The 19,264-nt window shown below is 45.5% G+C and overlaps 1 protein-coding gene across 1 annotated transcript in view; it reads left to right on the forward strand.

Annotated features, from left to right (window-relative positions):
- Positions 1–19,264, forward strand: part of LOC140346823 (netrin receptor UNC5C-like) — a 237,606-nt gene that overhangs the window by 177,426 nt on the left and 40,916 nt on the right. The window contains exons 7-8 of the mRNA XM_072433028.1: positions 6,312–6,368; positions 17,527–17,718. Of these exons, the coding sequence (XP_072289129.1) occupies positions 6,312–6,368; positions 17,527–17,718 (249 nt within the window). The remainder of the gene's footprint in view (positions 1–6,311; positions 6,369–17,526; positions 17,719–19,264) is intronic.

Raw genomic sequence — 19,264 nt, forward strand, 5'->3', positions numbered from 1 at the left:
GAGATCTTTTAGTATTTATTGATTTTCGTGCAGCTGGACAAAACCCACCGAGATTTAATAGGAGCAGAAGCTGTCGATACAAGAGTGAGCCGGGCGTGTTTTATACAACTTCAACTCAACCTTTCAGTTGGCTCAATCATTAAAATGTAAAATATTTCGGTATCGAATGCAGTCAGCAGCGTTTCCTCTGTCTCACCATAATCAATATTCATATGTTTATAATATCACCTCATCATCATAAGTGTTATTTACTGCTACTAAAGCATGATTCACTTTCATTTACTCTGTATCAACTCTTAAATATACAAATAAACATGCAACTCGAAGCTAGCCTTGTTCTGTCTTTATTTGCTGAGAAGATGGTTGTGCTTCTTACTTTTGGATTTGACGCATCAAAGCAAAATCAGGCGCTTTTCCTGCTTTCTGCTTCACTTTTACAGGTTTCTTTCACTAGATGCCATTAAACACAGTATATGAGTCAAATCATGGCTTTTAGTCTTACCATAATATTTTGAACTAAACGTCAGGTCCATTTCAAAGTGCCAACTCTATTAAGAACAAAATCAATGTCTGCATACATTGTGTGGACGAACCTTTTATTTTGAAGGATGAGCGTACGCGGCCCTGGTGCGGCCTGACTTTGCCATGGCGATATTTGATTGGCGGGTGACTGCTCTCCTAGGACGTTCTCACACTGACTTGGACAATATTAAGTATGGCTTTTCTAGCATAGATGACACAAATGTACAAACACCTCTGGCACTAGAGAGTATGAAGTTGACAAAACACGCCGACTTCAAAGACAAACCAGGCGATTATTTTCAAAGACACCGGCACAACCTGAAGACGTCCCAGAAAAAGCTGCTACCATCATGTTCCAGAACCGAGCAGACACTGGAGGCCTTCTTTCCTCGTAGCTAAAGACCAAGAAGCCACAAACAAGTGCTGAAGAGCTTGTTTTACCAGCAGCTCGGGACGTGATGTGCTGGGCCAGTCTGCCACGGACAAGTTACAAACTATACCGCTGTCTAACGACACGATAATGAGGCACATTTAGGACCAACATCCAACAGCAAACGACAGCGCGGATACAAGCCAGAACTCACCACGCGCTGCAAATGGAGTCAACTAATGTGGCAAGTTTGGGATGTGACATACTGGAGAAGGGACCTTCATCCACCAGAGCAGAGAACATCTTCAACACTGTGGATTTGTATTTGACCTCTGTGGGAATAAGCTGGGACTACTGTGTGGGAGTTACGACTGATGGAGCGGCTTCAATCACAGGGAAACACTCGGGTTTTGTGTAAAGCACAACCTGGAACCACTGCTTTTTGCACCGAGAGGAACCTGTGGCAAAAGAGATGGATAAAACACTGAAATTCATCAAACAAAGTGCCAAAACCAGCCACTGCTTCACACAGCTCTGTGAAGACCTCGAGTCTGAACACTAGTTATTGTGTCATTCAGAAGTTCACTGGCTTTCAAGCGGAAAGTTATGTCATGCTTTTACCAACAAAGACATTGAATCGGTGCCTTTCTCGCACCATGTAACTCTCCTTTCACTGAAATGCGGAATCATGACTCGCACACGTAACCTAACTTGCCGATGCATCTCAACGCGCTGAACGTGTCTATGCAGAAAAAAGACACATCTTTCAGCAGGCTGACAAAGTCACTGCCTTTAAAAAAAAAGAGTAAAGACAGATTTGACATGTTTCTTTACACATGTCGCGCTTCAGGGGAGCTCAGCATGACAAGGAAGCGCCGAGACTGACAAAAACTGTCTGTGCGCCTGACCAAACTCCGAGCTCGCTCTTGAGGATTATTTCCCAGAGAAACGAGACAGTAATCAGAGATAGACTGGACTCTGAACATGATTTGACAGTCGCTTTGTCCACTATCAGCTCAGATAGAGACTCACTGGTCAAGTCCACACCAAGACCACAGTTGTCTCATTCGTTGCATGCTGACAAAGGCCTACACGTTTTTGTTCTTGTCTACATTCAGTTTTATGCACGTACAGCCACAACGCATGTAATACTATGTTTTTTGGAACATTCCAGGCAAAGCAATGACAGAAAAGGGACAAGCAGGTAGTGGACACTGCACGGGAAAAATGTGGGTTCTTAACAATCCTCTAAGGAAGTCACGACCCACCAATAAAACGTTCCAGTTACAAGTCAGATCTGTAGAGAGGTGATCTTGGCTTTATTCAATTGAAACCTAAATCTAATCAGAACCCTCCATTAAAACCCTAGAACCCTCAATTTACTGCTGACGCTTCGATCAGTTGCAGCTCAATGTTAAATGTGATTCGTGGCGATATTCATTCATTTCATTGATCACAATCTAACTTTAGATCCTTAAACATCCTTCTCCTCCACTTGATCTATTCCTATTGCAAACAGTCAAACAAAACATGACTGAAACTGTGTGAAAAGTCTGCACGTTGCCATTATTGATCGCTGTTTAGGTTTGCGTTGACTTGATCTGCTGTATTTAACGTCATTAACTCGTTGAAACTTCATAATACGTGTCCTTTAACCCATCCGTGAAAAGCCTTTCCCGTGTCAAAGCAAACAAGGGAGAACGATTTTCGAAACAGCTTCGGCGAGTCACTAAACTGTGTCTTTTACCCATCCATTCTCATCCCTTGTTTGAGTCTGAAACAAAAGCTTGTACTTCCCTCCCCCCCAGACGCCTCAGCCACCTTCCACGGACAGAGACGGTGAACACGGTGATCGTAGCGCGTCCTCTGTGTACGAGAGCGGATGTAGTCTGTGCCCGATCGTCTGTTTCTGAAAGTGAGTCCATGCAGAACAGTCGAGCCCGGGAGCAGATTCTGAAAAAGGAAAAGTGTTTAAGAAGTCACAAGCTCGAAGAAAGAGATCGCAAGATGGCACAGACGAGATCATACACAGAATAGGCCCAAACAACCCAGTTATAATTGTATTGCTTCCATTCCGTGTCACTCAACCAACGTACGAGCTAATAACAAACAATTATTACTAAATTGTCCTTGTTCCGTTAGCATAACTGTTTTACATTAGCCTTAGCTGTTTTATCATTCAATAAACGTGTTGTAAGCGATGTGACCCGATGACCTCCACCAGATGACCTCCACCAGATGACCTCCACCCGATGACCTCCACCAGATGACCTCCACCAGATGACCTCCACCAGATGACCTCCGAGCTTTGCGACATTAGCCTTTTCGTTGCTAGCTCTCCAGCCCTTTTCTGGAGGTCCTCGTGCCTTCGGAGGTCTTTTTTTCAAATCGGAGTTAGCATTAGCAATGAAAAGAGAAATGTTTTCCAGTGAAGTGTTCAGTAACATTTCATGGTACGATCAGCTGCAAAACTGTTTTATAAAATTATACTTTCAAGTGCATTTGACAGGTTGGACTACTCATTTTACTAAAACATAGTTAACATCATTATTTTTAAGATTTAAAAAAATCCGACATAATTTCCCCCATTTTAACAATTACACCGAAAAAAAACAAATGCTAGCTTTTCTCCGACATGCTAACGTAGCCAGGTTGTAGCCGGTTGTAATGATTTGAGACAGAAATGCTCAGAAAGACTCTCAGGATGATTTATGGTCTTCAAAACAACACAGAAGATTAGAGCCATGTCACAGGTTGAATATGACATCACACATCGGGTAAATTCAGAGTGTTTTCGAGAGGATTTTCTGAACAGAATTCATCAAACTAGCATAAATTAAGCTAAACACACATCCAGGAACGTTTGTGATGAGAGAACAATGCTATAGCGTGGTTAAAAGTGTGTTATTTAGCATAGCACGTGTCCTGTATGAACAGCTAGTGGCTAACAGGTCGGCTCTACACGCCAGTCTGCTGCCGACTGAATAAAACCGCAGATTTGTGCTTCTTGGATGTGTGAGTCTGTCCGTGAGGCTAGCTGCGGTTCGTGTAAATAACCGCTTACAACGGCATAATATATTATAAGAAGATATCTCTATGAAATATTAAAACACATACTGCGCGCTGGTCTCGCGCTCCTCTGGCTGTTGGTTTTAGTAACGTTGTTTTCATGCATCATATCTGAACGCTTCATCATGCGGTCTGTGCTGCGTTTGCATGTCACGCCGGGCCAAAGTGCTGCTCCAGATCGCTACGGAAACGGTCCCACTTTGGCTTCGAAATAGAAACAAAGACAATTGCCAATGATGTACAAAGTTTTAGACGTTGAGCTCGGAGTTGGCTTCTCGCTGCCCGGTTTTCCTCACATTTCTTACTATCTTTGACGCGTATTTATTTCTTTAAAAGACTGTAAATTGCATCAGTCTGAATGGGCCGTTGTGTTCCGATATGTGGGCCGTTGTGTTCCGATATGTGGGCCGCCGCTTCCAACCGTGTCAAATGTCGGCCCTCGGTGAGAACAGCTTGGACGGCCCTGCTTTAGCGCCTACGTGAGCACGCACACTTGCCAAAGAGGTTAGTTCTAGATATTAGGCTCCGAAGGGACTCGAGTTATTCAATAGCTCTCGTTGCCACGGTAACATGTTAACTTCTGAACAGGCCCGATGCTACGCTCATGCGGCCCTCGGGAACTCGGGGGAAATGTGTTTGAGTTTAAAAATGCACAAGTCGGGAAAAGAACTCGGGAACTCGGGTCAAATGCTGCTGAAGTCGTCTGCTGTGGAGAGCAGCTCATTCCCCACTTTATCTTAAAGAAATGAGCTTTTTTACTAAACGTTTCAACATTTAGGGATTAAATATCTAATATGCAAAGTGGAGCTTTGAACCCGAGCCTCCCACGTGAAGGGACAATGCCTCTCCCACTGAGCTTAACTTCCAAACCTGATCAAAGCACTGAATGGATTAAATAGGATCATTTCACTGACCAATTGATTTCACGAAGCAGCGCTTTATGTTGTTAAAATACTGCCTGTTTCTAACTAACGTCGAATCATTATAAACGTGAACAGAGCCTGAGCTACAAACACAGACTTGTCTCTAAAAGATGTTTTTTAAGTCTGTTTGTTGAAACTTGGCGCTGCTGTTGCTTCTCTCCGCTGCACATGCTCAGTTCGGGCTTCACTTCTCCTCTGCACATGCTCAGTTAGGGCTTCTCTTCTCCTCTGCACATGCTCAGTTAGAGCTTCACTTCTCCTCTGCACATGCTCAGTTAGGCCTTCTCTTCTCCTCTGCGCATGCTCAGTTAGAGCTTCACTTCTCCTCTGCACATGCTCAGTTAGTGCTTCTCTTCTCTGCACATGCTCAGTTAGGGCTTCACTTCTCCTGTGCACATGCTCAGTTAGAGCTTATCTTCTCCTCTGCACATGCTCAGTTAGGGCTTCACTTCTCCTGTGCACATGCTCAGTTAGAGCTTCACTTCTCCTCTGCACGTGCTCAGTTAGGGCTTCTCTTCTGCTCTGCACATGCTCAGTTAGGGCTTCTCTTCTCTGCACATGCTCAGTTAAGGCTTCACTTCTCCTCTGCACATGCTCAGTTAGAGCTTCACTTCTCCTCTGCACGTGCTCAGTTAGGGCTTCTCTTCTCTGCACATGCTCAGTTAAGGCTTCACTTCTCCTCTGCACATGCTCAGTCAGGGTTTCTCTTCTCCTCTGCACATGCTCAGTCAGAGCTTCACTTCTCCTCTGCACGTGCTCAGTTAGGGCTTCTCTTCTCTGCACATGCTCAGTTAAGGCTTCACTTCTCCTCTGCACATGCTCAGTCAGGGTTTCTCTTCTCCTCTGCACATGCTCAGTCAGGGTTTCTCTTCTCCTCTGCACATGCTCAGTCAGAGCTTCTCTTCTCCTCTGCACATGCTCAGTCAGAGCTTCTCTTCTCCTCTGCACATGCTCAGTTAGAGCTTCTCTTCTCCTCTGCACATGCTGTATCCTTCCTCTGCGTCTTCCGTCTGCTTCGCTCTGCTTTATTGGCAGTCACTGTGGCAGTTTTGCTGATGTTTCGTAGTTACAACATCGTAGTGTGCAGCAGTTTTCATGCGTTGTCGTGTTTTACTGCTGTAATGGAAACACGACCAGGGCTGGGCGGGGCCACGAGCTCCGAGCCGAGTCGGGGACTAACGGAAACGGGGCTTTAACGAACCACGTTCCTAAACGGCATCGCTTCAAACGACCAATCACGGGTCACCGGACACTCTGGCATTGACCGTGCCCAAACAGCTAAGGCTCCAATTCCCGGAAGGCCATCGCTTTGCCCATCGTGTCGCTTCCAGTTTGTTACTTCCTGTTTTGTTACTTCCTGTTTGTTTTTGTCGAGTTTGTTTCATGTCGTCGTGCCTCATCCCTCCGCCTGCTCCTTGTCTCCAAAGGTCCATTGTTAGAGCCGACCCCGGGGCCCGGACAGAGCGGTGCTGTGGCCGTCCCATGTAAGTGTCTTCACGTGTTTTCATTTCAATTTTGTCTCACTTTCATCCGCCGTCTCGCGCGTGTCGCCGCTTTGAACCCGACAGCTCGGCGTGTTTTAGCGAGTATCATTTCTCTCTGATCTTTGTTTCCCTTTTAAACGTCGAGCACTTTGTCGTCAACAGAAAAGACAAACGCTGATTGTTGTGTCGAATGGATGATTTCGGATGACAAAGGCGGCTGTGTCTGGTTCTTTGACTCGGGCGACGCTCATTGTTCATCCCCGGTTTGAAAGTGAAACAAAGAGTTATTATTCCATTTGACTTTCGAACGTTCCTGTCGCCGCCGGTTTGGTCCACAAGTCCAGGCGTGTGCTGGTCCCGTGTCGTGCGAAAAGTGACATTTTGGACCTTCAGACGGAGAACGCAGAACGTAACCATGGTTCCGACAAAGACAGAGCTCAGAACGAACAAGAGAAGGAAGTCACAGACCCTAAAATAGTCCTAATTGCGTTTTGGCTTCGTCGCCACAGAGAGCCGGGCGGGGCTCTCGGTTTCGTCAAGTGACTAATTAGCAAAGTCAGGGCTTCTACCCGACCAAATTACGAGGAGCAAATCTGCCACGACGCAGCCTGCTGTTGTTTGAGCAGCAGATTAGCCTCATTTGGCTTTCGCACGTCAACAAATACACACACGAACGCGGCGTCGATGACGGACGGTTCTCCTTCCCAGAGCTCAAAGCCGTCGGAACTGAGAACTGTCATCTGTGCACGGGCTGAGCAACCGTCGGAGCAGGCGTTCAGCAAAATGAGCTGCGTATCGAGCAAACGGCGATATCAGAGCGTAAAGCACAGACAACACGTCACTTCAGATGAGTTTAACGATCGTTAGCAACGTCGTCGTCCGCTTTCTTCGGTCTCATTGCCGTTAAAGTATCCGAACGATCACGTGCAACCGTAGAATACTTTTATGTGCGTACGTGTCGCAGAAGTATTTGAAAGTCCATCGTTTTGGGTGTTTGCTGGAGGAATCGTTGATGTGTAGATACCAGCTCGACGTTGACTCCACGAAATATTATTTTCTGTTATTCGAATGTGGTTTTGGGCCTTTTTTCAAAATGTAGAAAAGAGAAATGACAGTCGGATGTATTTATGTTGAGCAAATACCTTTAATGTACGGACAAAGCATTAATGTTGATGTGGTTAATGTGGTGATATTGGCAATAACTGTCAAAATGCAGATTTGTTGACCTGGTTTATGGTGAATATCTCTGTAATATCTCGGCCTGTTCACGTGAAATTAAAAAAGTAATTCTAATTTGTTCAATGTAATGAAACGATGAAAGAAACAAAGGTGAAATAATAATAGTTTTTTTTTACAAAGGCTGCGGTTATTTTATTACTTGGTTTACGGATCCGCCGCACTTAGATTATTGATTTCTACAATATAAATAAAATAAATTATCATCAAACTTTTTTTATAAAGTATTGCAGACAATGCAAAATATCATTAAACGAAATATAAAAAGCAGTATTAATTCAAAAGAAGCAAGTTTTCGTAAAAATCCTGCGGGAGTCATTTCTTCTGGAAAGCGTGACGGAGCAGCTCCGTCCAGTGCGCGGTCCCGGCGAGAGCGCGCGCCCGTTTCCCTGTCTACTGCGCGCCTTAATATCGCAAATACACATTTTAAACCCATTTACCACATTTTCTCCAGCGCGTTTTGCTGTGACAAAGACTGCACACTTATATGCGTCAGTTCTACCAACGCAAAACACGCTAAATCTACTGTTACACGCTCCTGCGCGCCGCGTCTCCTCGCTCTTCTCCCGTGGTGACTTTTAGGGAAACCCGGAAGAAAAAATCTTTTGAAATCAAAATTATATTTATATTTCGTCCGCCTGTTCAATATATTTCATTTAAAAATCCGCAAACCAATAATAAAATAACATAATTCCAATACAATAAAGTTTGTGCACTCAATGCCTAAAAAATATGAATCTGGTTCAACGTTTGGGGATTGCCTGATTTATTTATTTATTTATTTGACAAAAAATGTAAAAAAATAAATAATAATAATCTGTTTTTTAATTTCATTTATTTAAAAAAACCTGAAATCTCCCATAGAGTCTCTCCGTCTAAAAATAGGACTTTTCTTGGAGCCGAACGGTCTGGTTTGAACTGAAACAAACTGGCTTTTGGCCCCTCCCGCGGGGCCCTCACTCTCTGGACCCCTCCCGCCGGGCCCTTTCTCTCTGGACCCCTCTCGCAGGGCCCTTTCTCTCTGGGCCCTTCCCGCGGGGCCCTCGCTCTCTGGGCCCCTCCCGCCGGGCCCTTTCTCTCTGGGCCCCTCCCGCGGGGCCCTCGCTCTCTGCTCCCCCCTGGTCCACAAACCGGTTCTGCCCAGGATCCATTTGGAGGTGGATTAAACAGCAGCGAGTCTTTTAATCCTCTCCTGATTGGACGCCCGCGCAGACTGACACCCAGCTCAGCCAATCAATGTCGAGAGATCAATGTCGACCGCTGAGGATTTACCCCAGAATAAGTCGATCCATAAAGTATTCAAATCAAGGCCTTTTTCACAAGTTATAAGTTCTATAAAAGCACTAAATTGTCCCTTTATGACGTTTAGATGCACAAGTCACTGGAGTTTTATCATCACGCGTAAAAACTTTAATTTTACACGTCTTTTTATCATTGTTATGAATGATTTATTGTAAATGAAGAGCTGTAAAAGCCGCTCTCTCCAGGGGTTTCACAAGGATGAAACATTAGGACCGTTGCCATGGCAAATAACACTTTAAAACAAAAGTATATGTCGTTTACACTCTTCTGTTTAAATCCATCTTGTTGGAGCTTCTAATGAGCTCTTTCTCTCTGTCACATTTGTCTCTTTCTCTCTCTCCCTCGCTTCTCTTGGTTTCACTCCTCTTCCCTTTCTCTCTCCCTTCATTTTTCTTCCACTCGTCTCCTTTTCACTTCTCTCCTTTCCTTCTCTCTCCCTCTTCATCTTTTTCCGATTCTCTTAGTTCCTCTCTTCTCCTTTGCTTTTTAAATGTTCTCTCTTTCTTCTTCCTTTCTCTCTCTCTCCCTTCTCTCTCTCCCTTCTCTCTCTCTCCGTATTTCTCTCTCTCCTTCTCTCTCCCTTCTCTCTATGTCTCTCTCCCCGTCTCCCTCTCTCCCTTCTCTCTCTCCCTTATCTATCCCTCTCCCTTCCCCCTTTCTCTCCCTTCTCTCTCTCCCTTTTCTCTCTCTCTCTCTCTCTCTCCCTTCTCTCTCTCTCTCCCCCTTCTCTTTTTCCCCTCTGCCTTCTCTCTCTCTCCCTTCTCTCTCCCTTTTCTCTCTCTCTCTCCTTATTTATTTTTCTCTCTCTCCCTTTTTTCTCTCTCTCTCTCTCTCTCTCTCTCTCTCTCTCTCTCTCTCTCTCTCTCTCTCTCCCTCCCTCTGCAGTTCTAAAGCTGGTGTGTGGTGGCGCTGTGGGGCCCCGGGGCCGTTAACTACACTTGTTCATTCTTCTTCTTGTCTTCCTCCCCTGACACTCACTTCCATTTTGCCCGAGAGACGTTCTCATTAGAAAGTGTAAAAATAATCTGTAATTTAGTGTCAAATGTGCTTTAGTCCTGGAGCTCCCTCTGATGGCCGCTCATGTCACTGCACAAAGTCTGAATATTCATCACACTTTGTTTTTTTCTGTTTTTCTCTCATAATCAAGTCAGAGCATTTTGTTCTCCACAAATCCCTCTGCAAATGACTTTTGGCTGCTCTATCTCCTGCTTCCTCTCCTCTATTATTCTCTTGTTCTCTCTCTCTGTCTCCTGCTTTCTCCTCTCTCTTATTCTCTTGTTCTCTCTCTCTCTCGCTCTCTCTCGCGTTCTCTCCTCTCTTATTCTCTTGTTCTCTCTCTCTATCTCCTGCTTCCTCTCCTCTTTTATTCTCTTGTTCTCTCTCTCTGTCTCCTGCTTCCTCTCCTCTCTTATTCTCTTGTTCTCTCTCTCTATCTCCTGCTTCCTCTCCTCTCTTATTCTCTTGTTCTCTCTCTCTCTCTCGCTCTCTCTCGCGTTCTCTCCTCTCTTATTCTCTTGTTCTCTCTCTCTATCTCCTGCTTCCTCTCCTCTTTTATTCTCTTGTTCTCTCTCTCTATCTCCTGCTTCCTCTCCTCTTTTATTCTCTTGTTCTCTCTCTCTGTCTCCTGCTTCCTCTCCTCTCTTATTCTCTTGTTCTCTCTCTCGCTCTCTCTCGCGTTCTCTCCTCTCTTATTCTCTTGTTCTCTCTCTCTATCTCCTGCTTCCTCTCCTCTTTTATTCTCTTGTTCTCTCTCTCTGTCTCCTGCTTTCTCCTCTCTCTTATTCTCTTGTTCTCTCTCTCTCTCGCTCTCTCTCGCGTTCTCTCCTCTCTTATTCTCTTGTTCTCTCTCTCTATCTCCTGCTTCCTCTCCTCTTTTATTCTCTTGTTCTCTCTCTCTGTCTCCTGCTTCCTCTCCTCTCTTATTCTCTTGTTCTCTCTCTCTCTCTATCTCCTGCTTCCTCTCCTCTTTTATTCTCTTGTTCTCTCTCTCTGTCTCCTGCTTTCTCCTCTCTCTTATTCTCTTGTTCTCTCTCTCTCTCTCGCTCTCTCTCGCGTTCTCTCCTCTCTTATTCTCTTGTTCTCTCTCTCTATCTCCTGCTTCCTCTCCTCTTTTATTCTCTTGTTCTCTCTCTCTATCTCCTGCTTCCTCTCCTCTTTTATTCTCTTGTTCTCTCTCTCTGTCTCCTGCTTCCTCTCCTCTCTTATTCTCTTGTTCTCTCTCTCTATCTCCTGCTTCCTCTCCTCTCTTATTCTCTTGTTCTCTCTCTCTATCTCCTGCTTCCTCTCCTCTTTTATTCTCTTGTTCTCTCTCTCTGTCTCCTGCTTTCTCCTCTCTCTCTTATTCTCTTGTTCTCTCTCTCTCTCGCTCTCTCTCGCGTTCTCTCCTCTCTTATTCTCTTGTTCTCTCTCTCTATCTCCTGCTTCCTCTCCTCTTTTATTCTCTTGTTCTCTCTCTCTATCTCCTGCTTCCTCTCCTCTTTTATTCTCTTGTTCTCTCTCTCTGTCTCCTGCTTCCTCTCCTCTCTTATTCTCTTGTTCTCTCTCTCGCTCTCTCTCGCGTTCTCTCCTCTCTTATTCTCTTGTTCTCTCTCTCTATCTCCTGCTTCCTCTCCTCTTTTATTCTCTTGTTCTCTCTCTCTGTCTCCTGCTTCCTCTCCTCTCTTATTCTCTTGTTCTCTCTCTCTCTCTATCTCCTGCTTCCTCTCCTCTTTTATTCTCTTGTTCTCTCTCTCTGTCTCCTGCTTTCTCCTCTTTCTTATTCTCTTGTTCTCTCTCTCTCTCTCGCTCTCTCTCGCGTTCTCTCCTCTCTTATTCTCTTGTTCTCTCTCTCTATCTCCTGCTTCCTCTCCTCTTTTATTCTCTTGTTCTCTCTCTCTGTCTCCTGCTTCCTCTCCTCTCTTATTCTCTTGTTCTCTCTCTCTATCTCCTGCTTCCTCTCCTCTCTTATTCTCTTGTTCTCTCTCTCTATCTCCTGCTTCCTCTCCTCTTTTATTCTCTTGTTCTCTCTCTCTGTCTCCTGCTTCCTCTCCTCTCTTATTCTCTTGTTCTCTCTCTCTCTCTCGCTCTCTCTCGCGTTCTCTCCTCTCTTATTCTCTTGTTCTCTCTCTCTATCTCCTGCTTCCTCTCCTCTTTTATTCTCTTGTTCTCTCTCTCTGTCTCCTGCTTTCTCTCCTCTCTTGTTCTCTTGCTCTCTCTATCTCCTGCTCCCTCTCCTCTCTTATTCTCTTGTTCTCTCTCTCTATCTCCTGCTTCCTCTCCTCTTTTATTCTCTTGTTCTCTCTCTCTGTCTCCTGCTTCCTCTCCTCTCTTATTCTCTTGTTCTCTCTCTCGCTCTCTCTCGCGTTCTCTCCTCTCTTATTCTCTTGTTCTCTCTCTCTATCTCCTGCTTCCTCTCCTCTTTTATTCTCTTGTTCTCTCTCTCTGTCTCCTGCTTTCTCTCCTCTCTTGTTCTCTTGCTCTCTCTATCTCCTGCTCCCTCTCCTCTATTATTCTCTTGTTCTCTCTCTCTATCTCCTGCTTCCTCTCCTCTATTATTCTCTTGTTCTCTCTCTCTCTATCTCCTGCTTCCTCTCCTCTATTATTATCTTGTTCTCTCTCTCTCTATCTCCTTCTTCCTCTCCTCTATTATTCTCTTGCTCTCTCTCTCTCTCTATATCTTGCTTCCTCTCCTTTCTTATTCTTTCGTTCTCCCTCTCTCTCTCTCCTCTCTTACCCCTCTTCCTCTTCTTCTCATCCCGTTCTATCTTTGTCACTTGAAGACTTATGAATATTGGTCATGTTTTTTGGGATTCGCGTTTTAAAAGTCACTGAACAAGTTGTTTTGACGAGCGGAATTATAACATTAGCTGTTTTTTAATCAGTCGACATTATTTTTTGCCGTTGATTGGAGCGGTAATTCAGGCTGTCAGGTGGAGCAATCAGAAAATGGCAAAAAAACAACAACAACAACCAAATCAGCACATTTTGTTCCGTAAACTCCCAAAAATAAAACGAATACGACAATGTGTTTGTCAAGTGCAGTAGGTGAGGTTGGAGATGTTAATCGTCAACGTGGTTCAGGAGCGGGACCACGCCTCAATCTCTACTCCACCAGTGACACGCCCCACTCTCTAACCACACCTCTAATTACCCAGAAGCCCTATGTATAAGGCCTATTCAAAGCATCTCTTGTCGTCTCTGCTCTCTCGATCGTCGCTACATTGTCGCTCCTCCGTTGTCGATCCGTTGTCGCTCCGTTGTCGATCCGTTGTCGCTCCGTCGTCGATCCGTCGTCGCTCAGTCATCGCAACGTCGTCGCTCCGTCGTCGCTCAGTCGTCGATCCGTCGTCGCTCTGTCGTCGCTCTGTCGTCGTTACGTCGTCGCTCTGTCGTCGCTCCGTCGTCGTTATGTCGTTGTTACGTCGTCGCTCTGTCGTCGCTCCGTCGTCGTTATGTCGTTGTTACGTCGTCGCTCCGTCGTCGTTATGTCGTCGCTACGTTGTCGTTACGTTTTTGTTACGTCGTCGCTCTGTCGTCGCTCCGTCGTCGTTATGTCGTCACTACGTCGTCGTTACGTCGTCGTTACGTCGTTGCTCTGTCGTCGCTCTGTCGTCGCTCAGTCATCGTTACGTCGTCGCTCTGTCGTCGTTACGTCGTCGTTATGTCGTTGCTACGTCGTCGCTCCGTCGTCGCTCTGTCGTCGCTCCGTCGTCGCTCTGTCGTCGATCCATCGTTGATCCATTGTCAATCCATCGTGGTTATTATCAACATCCTTTCAGATTGTTGTGGCGTGGTCCCTGCCAGTGAACCAAGTAGTAATGTCCTTAATATTTCTGGCCCTCCATGACTCACAGTAATAACTCGTCGCTTCTGTTCGCTCCAGCCTTTTACTATGACGTAACCGCAACGCCTCTTCTGCTATTTTTACATTCTATTATCCACTCGAGCGCTGGTGAACAACTCATTCTAGTTTCGGAACCGTTTACGTACTTTTACATTTCCAAAAGTGCGGCGTTGCTTTCCGGCTTTTACCCATTTCCTCGCGCTATTTAGAGAAACGGTGGAAAAGGTTTCAAAAGGGAGCGCGATCCGGGCGACGTTTTTCAAATGGAAATGATTCGGCCGGCATCCTGAAGGCATTTTCAATCTGAAGGTACGCGCCCGAGAAGCTAGAATGTATTATGCACTGGAAAAGTCGGCCAGAATGCACTTTCTCGTTTGTAAGGAAGGCTCTTCACTGGAATACGGAAATATCAGATCATTTCACCAATTTAAACTTTCAGCTCGTTATTTTAGATTATTTTGTTGCTTTCAATACTGACTAAACTTGTGTCTTATTGTTCTTTTTTTGCATTATGATCGCTCTTTGTTAATTCGTTTGTTTGTGTACAGCACTTTTTGTCGGCTGTAAAGTGTTTTGTAGTGCTTTATGAACTAAGTCGTTACGGTGTGGGAACGTTAATGGAGCGGAGGGCCACATTTTCAAACGTTTACGGAGTTCAGGGCCACACTTTCAAACGTTTACGGAGTTCAGGGCCACATTTTCAAACATTTACGGAACGGAGGGCCACATTTTCAAACGTTTACGGAGTTCAGGGCCACACTTTCAAACGTTTACGGAGTTCAGGGCCACATTTTCAAACATTTACGGAACGGAGGGCCACATTTTCAAACGTTTACGGAGCGGAGGGCCACATTTTCAAACGTTTACGGAGCGGAGGGCCACATTTTCAAACGTTTACGGAGTTCAGGGCCACACTTTCAAACGTTTACGGAGCAGAGGGCCACATTTTCAAATGTATACGGAGCAGAGGGCCACATTTTCAAACGTTTACGGAGTTCAGGGCCACATTTTCAAACGTTTACGGAGTTCAGGGCCACACTTTCAAACGTTTACGGAGCGGAGGGCCACATTTTCAAACGTTTACGGAGCGGAGGGCCACATTTTCAAACGTTTACGGAGCAGAGGGCCACATTTTCAAACGTTTACTGAGCGGAGGGCCACACTTTCAAACGTTTACGGAGCGGAGGGCCACATTTTTTCTGCGGTCAAACACCGCTGGATTTGTGGCGCCAACGGTTAGAACTTCTGCCAACCAACCCGAAGGTCGCCGGGTCTATTCCAGCTCGGACTTGGGCACTTCACCCACCTTACCCGAGTGATTGGCAGTCGTCGGTACGGCCAATTACGCAGATTAGCACCCGTGCGTCTGTTAGTCCACCTCAGGGCAGCTGTGGCAGAGACGCCTACCACCGCTGTGCTTAGGAAATGAATTATGAATTATGGAGCTTGAGCGTTTGGAAAAGCCTAAAAGACAAAATATATCAAATTGCTAAGGAATGACCCGAGAACCGCTTCACATTGGCAGTTATTTGCGGCGTCCCTCCTCTGTCCGTGAGGTCGGTTCAAATCCGTTCACACAATCTATCAGGTCGCGGATTTAATTGCTTCTTATTGTTTCCTTTTTCGCTTTCGTCTTTGGAACGGCAGCTCACGTCGCTCGCCTCATGTCCTGTGCGTTTGTCTTCGCTCCCGCGCCTCGTTCGATCACGTTCGCAGCACTCTGCTCGCATCAACTCCTCCCTGAAAAGCGCCGAATGCGTTTTCTGTCCCTTCGTGTGAGACAAATAATCGTTCGGACGTGTCCAACCCAAAGCACGCGTCATAGATAAGACCCTCCGTGCTCGAGACCTGGAGATGTGTCTGCTCTGGACAATTGACTTTATGTTTTAAATCCTCACGCTTTAGTCTGAATACCAAGCCCTGTATTCTTTTGGACCTCCACTGCAAGATCAATGCAATGGGAGGCACCTACTTCTTATATTAATTTAGGCTGTAAAGAGTATGTAAAGATAACAGAATGAAGTATAGCGTGTCTCCTGTAAGATCTAATTACATAAGCTCCATCTCAGTGCTTTTCAGAGGGACAAAGGTGAAGCTTCAGTCAGCAGACGGATGTTGGCCCTTGTAAAAATAATGAACAGCCTTATTAAGCGTTATGTGCGTCCATTGTTCCCTGCGTCGCTCTCCTCCGTGCTTTGTGTCCTCCGGAGTTGTTTAAACTTTTATTATGAACAGAGCGAACACTTGAATATATGAGTGAAAAGTGAGCCGTGCAAGAACGCAGCAACATGCAAATAAAACCAGTCCGCCTTTTTCTTTCAATTATTTAATTATTTCATTTCACACTGTAAATCAAGCTCGATGTTAAGTGTCTTGTGAATCTCTTTGTTCCCTGGAGTCAGAGTCTGTGCCTCTGGGGGCAGCACAGTGTCAAAGCTGATGAGCGGTGCAGGGCTCTGGACGGTCATGTGCTCGGTTGGTTTACCCCGAAACAGAGCTGTGAGTGGATGAAAGCGTGATCGCTGTTCCAGGCTGTGCCTCTCTGGCTCTGCAGGGCTGAGGATCGCCCTGTCTCGCTGTGAAAAGCACTGCTTCATTCTCCACTTGGACTCACTGGCTGCTGTGACGCTGCTGCCTTGTAACAGACTGAGGGATTTTGAAGAACATTTGCACGTAGTTGGTGCTGATGACCGACTCGTGTCCTACGCCCAGGGCCCTTTACCTTCCACAGCCCTTTAACTTCCAGGGCCCTTTACATTCCAGGGCCCTTTCCCTTCCAGAGCCCTTTACCTTCCAGAGCCCTTTACCTTCCAGAGCCCTTTACCTTCCAGAGCCCTTTACCTTCCAGAGCCCTTTACCTTCCAGGGCCCTTTACCTTCCAGGGCCCTTTACCTTCCAGGGCCCTTTACCTTCCAGGGCCCTTTACCTTCCAGAGCCCTTTACCTTCCAGAGCCCTTTACCTTCCATAGCCCTTTACTTTCCAGTGTCTTTTACCTTCCAGCGTCTTTGCCCCGGGACATGATGAGAAGAGCTTCACTGGCTCGTCACAGAGTGTTCAGGGTCAAATAGAAAAGTGTTTTATTTACAGGGAGAAATTAAATAGTTACAGATTTTCTGTTTCCTTTTGAGATCCAACAACTGGAAATGGGTTGTTTGTCAGCTACAAGCAGAAGGTGGAGGTTTGATCAGTTATACTGTTGTTATACTGTTTGATCAGTTATACTGTTGGGCAAGACACTTAATTCTAAGGCATTTCTTAGTAGTATACATTATAATAATATGAATAACTGTAAGTATGGAATGAATGTATTCATATTGTTGCTGCACGATTTTGGAAATGCTATTTTGCAAATCAAAATGTTTTGTAAACCAAACGTTTTCACTTTGTAAAGCATTTGGTGACATTTACCATGAGCGCACTTACTCGCCTCCAACGCAACATTTGCTTTGCCTCAACCAAGAACTAATGCACCGGGAAAAAAACTTTAGTACACGGAGCAATTTGTCACTAGAATGTGCTGCCACAAGAAATGATGCTAACACTGAAATGCTTTATGATCACACGGTAGGCTTTGTGTACTGACTGTCACTGTGCTTTACCTGAAATACTTTTACTTTTATAAGATTAGTCTCCGTCAACATAACTCACAAAGCTCTGCGGTCAAATATTAAAATGTCAATTAGTGTAACAATCTGACATGTGTGAGCATATGATTTGCTGTAAACACTGATTTCATGTGTGGCTCTTCCCTCGTGTGCTGACCTTTGACCCTTGCCCGTCTCTTGTGCGTCCTGCAGCCGCCTCCAGCTCGGACACCGTGGCGTTGTACGTGGGCGTGGTCATCGCGGTCATCATGTGCCTGGTCATCTCGGTGATCGTGGCGCTGTTCATTTACCGCAAGACTCACCGCGACTTCGACTCGGTCATCATCGACACGTCGGCGCTCAACGGCGGCTTCCAGTCCGTCATCATCAAGACGGCGCGATCAGGTACGCTCGTAAAATATCCTGCTTTCACCTGCCCGCTAGCTCCGCCCACTGCTCCGTACAGGTAGAACAAGCAGAACAAAACCAGAACGTGAAAAGACAAAATCAGAAGGAAAGAGAATGTTTCGATGTCTAGTTTGTGTGTGGCCCGTAGTCTTTATTGGACAGGAGAGGACAGGGCGAAATGGGGGGATGAGAAAGAGGGGGGGACATGCAGTAAATTGTCGGAGTCAGGATTCGATCTCACGACATGATCATGATTCCAGAGCAGTCGTCTTCATTGCAGGAGCTCTATGCTACATCGTTTGGAGTCAAATGGAATGCGACAATGATAATCTGCTGCTTATTACGGTCCAAGTGTTTGTGCTTGACTTCTCGGATCAGGTCGATGTGGTGAAAATGTTAGCTTTTATTTCCACCGTGAAGGAATGAAGGCATAGCAATACTGACTGACATAAGCCTAAGATCTCACACTGACCCTCACTCCATCGCGCTCCTGTTCTGCAGAGGCTCCGACACCAGTGAGTCCACTGTGACGCTCAGAGGGTCAGAACATTCAGTCAATAGACATTAACAAAACAGAACATCTCACCGAGGTCGAGTCCGGCACCTGGGAAGAGGCCGAGGCCGTCAGGACACACACTATATACGAGAAAAGTATCACAACGTTAAAATGATACTGTTCACCGGGTCTGAGGACAACATTTGGTAAAAACCTCTCTTACATAATGAATGAAATACACGTTCATGGTTCATGTAGTCGCTTTTGAGGCTTCAATAAAACACAAACAAACTGTGGTTGTGATAAAACTCAAATATGCACGCTCGGGTTTCAAGCCAAACTGGTTGTTAGTCTTTCCATCCTCAGTTTGTACTGCCAAGAGTTGTGTTTAGCTTAATTTGCTTGTGATTACTGCATATTTACCTGCAATATTTACTTTGTCGACCTAATGCTGCTGCACTGGAAAGAAAATATGTGCCGAACTCGCCCTGTGGTGAGAATAAATCCGGCGTTAATCGCTCCAAAACACTTTTCAAAACATCCTGCCCGTAATCAGATGAGCCCCTGTGTTTTTAAAGTCCATTCACCTTCGTTAGTTTGAGCTTTTCCTTCAGCGCGAATCAAATTTGACATTGACGGAGATTATTTTTGTCCTGAATAAACCTGCGTCGTTGGCCTGCAGCTGAAGTCTTTGCACAGAAACATAAATTAAGACTTGTAAAATGTCACAACGTCATGACACACTTGACAACGTTTCTGTCGTTCTCCAAATTGGACACACAATTCTATCAGAAAAACGTTCTTTCAGCTCTATTTGAAAACCTCATTCGTCAACATAATCCACAAACTGCGCTCAAATGTTAAAACGGCACCAAATGTAACGTCATTGACTTCAGTGAGATTAGTTTGACCTCGTTAGTAAAACATCTCCTCTTTTTTTCCGGGGGATTATTCTTGGCGGATTGTAGCAGCGCCGCTCCCTCCGTCCCTCGCCGTTTCTTTAAAAAAAAAAGCGTTTCTCCATATTTTTCTCTGCCTATTTCGCCA

Source organism: Eucyclogobius newberryi, unplaced genomic scaffold (assembly GCF_026437365.1).
Source record: "Eucyclogobius newberryi isolate DKJ021-1_F unplaced genomic scaffold, fEucNew1.0.hap1 SCAF_6, whole genome shotgun sequence".
NCBI lineage: Eukaryota > Metazoa > Chordata > Actinopteri > Gobiiformes > Gobiidae > Eucyclogobius > Eucyclogobius newberryi.